The sequence below is a fragment of the Manihot esculenta genome, chromosome 2 (assembly GCF_001659605.2).
Source record: "Manihot esculenta cultivar AM560-2 chromosome 2, M.esculenta_v8, whole genome shotgun sequence".
NCBI lineage: Eukaryota > Viridiplantae > Streptophyta > Magnoliopsida > Malpighiales > Euphorbiaceae > Manihot > Manihot esculenta.
This window is the reverse complement of record NC_035162.2, coordinates 25,932,393-25,940,643: the sequence shown is the minus strand read 5'-3', so window position 1 is coordinate 25,940,643 and position 8,251 is coordinate 25,932,393. Positions and strand designations below refer to the sequence as shown.

The 8,251-nt window shown below is 26.7% G+C and overlaps 1 protein-coding gene across 3 annotated transcripts; it reads left to right on the top strand.

Annotated features, from left to right (window-relative positions):
* The first annotated feature begins 2,407 nt into the window (after positions 1 to 2,407).
* On the top strand, positions 2,408 to 7,742 carry LOC110626092. 3 transcript variants are annotated; one of them, XM_021771837.2, is made up of 8 exons: positions 2,408 to 2,622; positions 2,786 to 2,874; positions 3,899 to 4,239; positions 4,376 to 4,460; positions 4,553 to 4,659; positions 6,492 to 6,666; positions 7,167 to 7,271; positions 7,374 to 7,742. In XM_021771837.2, the coding sequence occupies exons 3-8, from the start codon at positions 4,118 to 4,120 to the stop codon at positions 7,548 to 7,550; spliced, it is 771 nt and encodes a 256-aa protein (XP_021627529.1). In that variant the 5' UTR covers positions 2,408 to 2,622; positions 2,786 to 2,874; positions 3,899 to 4,117; the 3' UTR covers positions 7,551 to 7,742. The 3 variants fall into 3 exon arrangements, with proteins under 3 accessions (XP_021627529.1, XP_043807524.1, XP_043807522.1); XM_043951589.1 differs by having other exon boundaries at positions 2,786 to 4,239; XM_043951587.1 differs by having other exon boundaries at positions 2,408 to 4,239.
* The last annotated feature ends 509 nt before the right edge of the window (positions 7,743 to 8,251 follow it).

The window sequence follows — 8,251 nt, the reverse complement described above, 5'->3', positions numbered from 1 at the left end:
GAAAACATATGAATATAAGTGAATTTATGAGCATGTCAACAAATAAAAGTCAACTTTCAAATTTATCCAGGGATTTCAAGTAGTCGAAGGAGCCTTCGAAAGTATTTCCTCTAACATTTTCCTTTAAAGTTTCTATGTGTTTTCCATATATTCTTTAGGTATATTTAGGAGTAGTTTAGTTAAGGTTTATATTATTGTCAAACTACAGTTTAATCTCATTTCAAGTCCATTTATATAGGATTAAATTTAAGAAATCGACAGAACCAAGCATAAATCAAAGTAATTCATTCATGAATGGTGTGTGATACCACAAGAAAAGTTTAAAATAACTATAAAACTTACCGACAATGTCTTTTTTTTTAAGTACCGATGGATTTCCGACCACTATAGAAATTAAAAATTAAAAAAACTATACCGACGATATACCAATGAGGTACGGACTATGTATTCACCAACGCTGACATTCTCATCACTAAACATGGCACCATCTAATGGTGAGAATGTAGCGACGATATTAAAATAAAGACCGACCCCAAGTGCAAATGCGAATTACCGATAACTTCTAAAGTGGTAGGTAATGTAAAGTATTGAAAATAATAAGTAAAATATGAAAATATTGAAAATATCACCTACAATATGGTGTGGTAGCAAAGTACCAACTACAAAGATATTATAAGTAATATTGCTTTGTAAAAAAATGTTGAAATGAGTACCTATGTTATTTTGGGGTAGCTAATATAATAGATGAAATTAAAAATTTTACCTACGATATAGTATTGTAGCATTTTACCTATTACATAATTGTTGTAGATACATTTAGTTAGTAAAAAGATATTAAAAATCTTCCCTACGATATGATTCGGTAGCCAATTACCAACGACAGAGGGGTGTTAGGCATGTTTTTTTTTGTAAAAGAAATTTGATATAATTACCTATGCAGTTACCGGCGGTAGGTAATATAATTAGTAAAATATAAAAATATCACCAAACACATTGTGTGGCAGCAAATTACCAACTAAAAAGATGTCGTAGGTAATCTTGCTTTATAAGAGAATAATGAAATACTACATAATTTTCAGTGTAACTAATATAATAGATGAAATTAAAAATATTAAAAATCTTACCTACGGTAAATATCGTAGCAACTTATCCACTGCTTATATGTTGTAGGTATATTTATTTGGTAAAAGGATATTAAAAATATTACCTATGACATAGTTCAGAAGCCAATTACCCAAGACAGGGAGGTGGTAGATAATTTTACTTTGTAAAAGGAAATTGTATAATTACTCACGTAATTACCGGTGGTAGGTAATATAATTAGAAAAATACGAAAATATTGAAAATATCAATTATAACATTGTGTGATAGCAACTAGCAACTACAAAGATGTCATAAGTAATATTGCTTCGTAAAATAATGTTCAAATAAGTACCTACGTAATTTTAGAGTGTAGCTAATATAATAGATTAAATTAAAAATAATAAAAATCTTACTTACGATATAGTATCGTAGCAATTTACCCACTATCTATCTGTTGTAGGTACATTTATTTAGTAAAAAGATAATAAAAATATTACCTACGACATAGTTCGGTAACAAATTACCAACAACAGAGGGGTGATAGTCATGTTTTCTTTGTAAAAGAAAACTGATATAATTATCTACGCAATTAGTAACGGTAGATAATATAATTAGTAAAATATGAAAATATTAAAAATATAATATACAATATTGTCGTGGGTAATATTACTTTATAAAAGAATATTAAAATAGATACCTACGTAATTTTTGGATGTAGTTAATATAATAGATGAAATTAAAAATATTAAAAATCTTACTTACAACATAGTATCGTAGTATCTTACCTACTACATAATTGTTATAGATATATTTATTTAGTAAAAAAATATTAAAAATCTTACCTCATATTTCGTAACCAATTACCAACAATAAAATTGAACCAATGAAATTTAATGAAATGACTGAAGGGAATAAAAAAAACTAAGAGACAGAAATACTAAATAAATAAAACTAGAAGAACTCACATTTCAAAAAAAAAAACAAACTTCAAAAAATCTTAATATTTAATAATTAATTTTCTTAATTATTATTATTATTAAGTGTTTTCTATATAGCTTTATTATTATTATTATTATTATTATTATTATTATTATTATTATTATTATTATTTTAAATTAATGAAAATATTATTATGATTTAGTATATTATTCATGTTAATATAAATAGTTTAAACATATCAATTTATATATATTTTTAGTTTATTATGAGAAACAAATTACAATAGTATTTTTTTATAAATTACATAAAATAACATTATAAATTTATTTCTAAATATAAATTATAACTAATTAAATACCAAATAAAGATTAAAAAGAAATAAAATCAAAACCTAAAAAAAACTATCAAACACTCACACAGACACCCACAATCGATCTCGATCACTCTCTTGCGGTTCTATTCATCTCAAACCCATAACCCCAAATCTCTCTCTCTCCCTCTCAGTCTTCATCAGTCTTATTCCAAGTCTCCACTCGGTCTCTATCAATCTCACCCTAAGTCTTCGTCCAGTCTCTGTCTGCTCTTGGCCTCTATCTAAAGGTCTATTGTGTGTGCAGGTTCATTTGTTGTTGTTGAGATTGTGTTTTGGCTTGGGATTTTAGGTTATTGAGATTGTGTTTAGTTTTTAGTTTCAAATTTGATATTAATGGGTTCTTGAGATTGTGTTTCTATGCTTAAATTGTTGATTTTATTTTCAAATTAGTGGGTTAGTGGATTTCTCACTGTTCTTCATCACCCTGCCCTCTCTCGGTCATTCTCAGTCTCACCCCAACCCCTCACAGTTTCTCTCAGGTTAGTGAGTTTTTAGTTTTTAGTTTTATGGGTTCTTGGTATTGTGTTGTTGTGCTCACATTGTTAGTTGATAATATTATTAATTTTTTATTATTACTCTATTTTAAATATCTGGATTGTTATTTCTTGATCAATAACTTTATAAGAATTAAGAGGAGTCCCCACCATTATTTGAACTGTAATTATGCATATTCTTTATTTTATATTGTTATTGGTTTTTCTTTTTTTTTAAAAAAATTATGATTATGAAAGTGAAGGGAACCCTCATGTTCTCATCTTTGTTTACTGTTTAACTAATTAATAGTGGGAATCTTATACTTCATTATATCCGGATAATGGCTTTGTGATCAAGAATTGGCTTTTGTAGAGCTTCATTAGCTAACACAACATTTCTATCAACTAGTTCCAATTTAACTATTTAAATGTCATGTGAAGGTCTAGTAACTTCATATTAGCGCCATAACACTATGTGTTTTGTATTTTGATATTGTTAAATAAGCATGCACTTAATATGTCAACTATTACTCCTTATTTTTTACTGTACAATATGATTGTGGATTGAAGGATTATAACTATTGAGTTTTTAATGGCAATGTTTAAGTTTAAGGTTGAATAATATGTATTGAGTCATTTTACTAATATATTGAGATAGGTAATTATAAATAGAATTCTCTAATTTTTTGGTTAAAATTTTTTATTGTCTTGTATTTATCACTTTATACTAATATATTGAGATAGGTAATTACCTGCATAATCTACAGGTTCACTACCTGCAGAATTTTGCAAGCAATTGAACTTGTAGAATTCTGCAAGTAATTGAACCTGCAGAAATCTGCAGGTTTCTGCAGCTAATTGAACCTGCAGAATTCTGCAGGTAGTGAACCTACAGAAAACTGCAGGTAGTGAACCTGCAGTTCAGAACTTTTAAGGGAATCATCAGGCCTTGAGAATTGTTGCTGCAACTTCCTCTACCTTGAGTCACCACGTTTTGTTTCAATAATTGCTTTCTTCTCTTCTACTGCAGGTTATTTTATTTAATTTATGAAGAACATCTCTATTTCAAAGGAGACTCTATCAAACTCTTAATAAATTTGTAACAACTTAATTGTCAAATTAGTATTATTAATACATTGGTTACATGATTAGAAGTAGACATATTGTAAGTGACTCTCATAACTTGAATATGAGAACACCTTCTACATCTGAAGGAGATGAGCATTCGATGCCACAGTGATATCCTTTGATGCACTCAAATGCTGAACTGACTGAGCAAGAGATTACACCTACTAGCTCAAATGGTTCACATCCCATCTCTTCGATTGAGTCTTTAGTGCGAGATCGAATTGAACTACTTGATGGAAATTGGTAAGTTCAATAATTTTATTTTATTAAATCGCTAATGAGTACTAAATGCATATATAACATAGAGTAATAATATATATTTCTTACACATATTCATGTTATCATGTGGATCCAAATGCTCTCGGGTGATTTCAAATAGGTTTAAAGAATGCTTTGATATTGAGGGTGTCAACTGGAAAGGTGTCTCGCAAGCAACAAAAGATTTTTATTGGAAAGAATTCAAGGTAAGTATTTTTTACCATATTTTCATGTATTATAAATATATTTTTAATTTAAATTGATAATGATTTAATTAAATCATAATGTGTAAAAAAAGTATTTTTGGGATTCCACTATTGAGGCAACGATAAAGGCTACATGGAAAGTAAAAGTAGTAGAGCGGTATAAAGACATCATGGAGGATCTAAAAAGTACAAGAAACATGTCTGCATATGTGGGGCTTTTTGCAAAATAAAGTAAAAAAAAAATATTTCTTAAACCCTAGTCCGCGAGAAAATATTTCCCGGACCAGGGTGAATCGGTCCTCTACCGCATTTTATAAGTGCGGTAGAGCCTACCGCACTTATAAAATGCGGCAGAGAGTCATGAATTCAAAAATAAAATTTTTTTAAATAAAAAAAAATTCTACCGCTGTAGAATTTGATTTAAAATTTTTTTTAAAATAAAAATTCTACCGCAAAATAAAAGTGCGGTAGAATGTTATGCAAATTTTAAAAGGATTGCAAGATTTGAATCAATTTCTCAATTTTTAAATTACCGCACTTTAGAAGTGCGGTAATCTAAAGATTTGTTTAATATATATATTATATTAATTTTATTTATTTATTTATATATAAAAAATTTTCAACTTTTAAATTACCGCACATTAGACTTGCGGTAATCCAAAGGTTTGTTTCATATATATATATATATATATATATATATATATATATATATATATAATTATAAAAATTATATTAATATTAATCATTTAATATAATAATAATAATCATATATAAATTTATTTTAATAATTAAAATTATATATATATAACATTGTAATTATATTTATTTTAAAAATAATATCATATATTTTTTATTTATTTATAGAATTTATTATATTTATTAAAATTATATTTATAAATAAATAAATAAAATATTTATGAATCATAAAAATTTTAAAATATATATATAAATAATTAAAATTACGGAATGTAATAAAAGTAAAACAATATAATTATAAATAATAAAATAGAAAAATAATGCTAATAATGTCCCAAATGTCCTCCCGTGCCATATGGGCGTCCCCTTCTTTCATGTGTACGTCGAGTTCTATATGGTCTGCGGTTACCACTTGTACCATCACCTTCAGGAGCAGCAGGATTAATATTTAGATACAAGTGGTGAAGGTACAAGTGGTGACCGCAGACCATATAGAACTCGACGTCCACATGAAATAAGGGGACGTCCATGTGGCACGGGAGGACATTTGGGACATCATTAGCATTATTTTTCTATTTTATTATTTGTAATTATATTGTTTTACTTTTATTACATTCCGTAATTTTAATTATTTATATATTTTTAAAATTTTTATGATTCATAAATATTTTATTTATTTATAATTTTAATAAAAATAATAAATTCTATAAATAAATATAAAATATATGATATTATTTTTAAAATAAATATAATTACAATGTTATATATATATAATTTTAATTATTAAAATAAATTTATATATGATTATTATTATTATATTAAATGATTAATATTAATATAATTTTTATAATTATATATATTTTTATATATAAATAAAATTAATATAATATATATATGAAACAAACCTTTGGATTACTCCACTTCTAATGTGCGGTAATTTAAAAGTTGAAAATTTTTTATATATAAATAAATAAATAAAATTAATATAATATATATATTAAATAAATCTTTAGATTACCGCACTTCTAAAGTGCGGTAATTTAAAAATTGAGAAATTGATTCAGATCTTTGCAATCTTCTTAAAATTTGCATAATATTCTACCGCACTTTTATTTTACGGTAGAATTCTACAGTACTTCAAAAGTGCGGTAGAATTTTTTTTATTTAAAAAAATTTTATTTTTAAATTCATGACTCTCTGCCGCATTTTATAAGTGCGGTAGGCTCTACCGCACTTATAAAATGCGGTAGAGGATCGATTCACCCTGATCCGGGAAATATTTTCTCGCGGACCAGGGTTTAAGAAATTTTTTTTTTAACTTTATTTTGCAAAAAGCCCTGCATATGTGAGTGAGGAAGCATGGAAATTATGCGAACAATATTGGAATGATCCTAAGGTCATTCAACAGTCACAGCGAAACTCAAGGAATCGTCATGGTGTCATAAATGGTCTTGGACCATTTACACATGCAGGTGAATCAATATCATATGTTGAATGGTCTGAAAAACTTGTAAGTATTTTCTACAAAATAAATTTAGAATATAAATATGTTTATAATTAAATTAACTTGCTTTGGATACAGATGAATCAATGTGATAAATATACGATTGATGGAAATAGAAATCATATTATGCAACTTGTTAAACTTCATGTTGATTTTTACAGGGTGATATGTCAAAATATGGGGGAAAGTTTATTTAATTTTATATTATTTTTATAATAATGCATATTGAATATGATATATGTAAGTAATTACCTTAGCAAAATAAATAACTATTATTTTTTATATTTTATCACCAACTTGTTCAGGAGAAAGAACTTAGATGAAAGCCAACTGCTAGTGAGTTCTTTGTATATACTTATACTTGTAATCATGATAAAGTGATTTTTATAGATAAAAAATCTAAGCTGATACATATATAGTTCTCTTCTATATGTTTGTTACAAATAATTTTTTTTATTATATGATTTCATGATTTAATCATATTTTTCTTCAAATTAAAAATTCAGGATGCTATTGTGGCTAGCAGGGAGGAGCTCTCACAATTTAAGACTGATAGCATTGATGATAATCAAATTTATTTGGATGTTGTGGGAGGGGACAAGAGGAAAAAGGTATATGGTCTCGGATTTGAATTATCTTCCTTTTTTCATAATATCTGTACAGCTTCTAGAAAGTCATCATTTGATTCTTTGAATGTTGCCTTGTAACAACATGTGCATGAGTTGGAGAAGCAAATTGAAGATGAAAGACAAGTTACATCAAATCGTCTCGATCAATTACAGTTGGATTTTGATTCGAAGATTGACCGAATGAGAAGATTTATGATGGAAGAGATTACCATATTACTACTTAGAGGCAATTCAACTCTATTTCCATCGCCACAAAATTGACTTATGAAATAAAAGACAACAGAGGACTATATTTTCCACTGCCACAAAATTTACTTATGAGATAGAGATAATAGATGACTATATTAGATATCATTGCATTTTTATTACTGCTCTTATGTATGGATTATAAAGTTTAATATTGTAGGCATTATCTTTAGTAAATGAGTCTTGAATGAGTTTATTTTGTTGTGATTTTAAATTTTCAATTATTTTTAATTATAATTAAAATTACAATTAAAAATTATAGATATTGTAAAATTATTACCAATAATTTTAAAATATTTACTAATGTTTCTCTTGTCGGCAATTTAATTTTTATATTCACTTTACCTATAAAATTTCAGTTAAAATATATACGATTATTTTGGCCGATAAAGGTGGATGTTTCACGTATGGTTGTAACATCGTCGATAATTACCTATAATATTTATATTATTAATAATTGCCTATGGCATTATTTTCGATAATTTGATTGCAACTTCTATCTAACTTAAAATTCCATTTTAAAACCCTACGGTAATTTTGGTGGGTGAATTCCATTTTAAAACCCTACGGTAATTTTGGTGGGTGAATTTGAATGTTATCTATAAAAGTTACTTTATTGGTAATTACATACGAAAGTTACATGGTTGGTAATTACCTACCAAAGTTAAATCGTTGATAATTACCTACGATATTCACATGTCTATAATCATGTAATC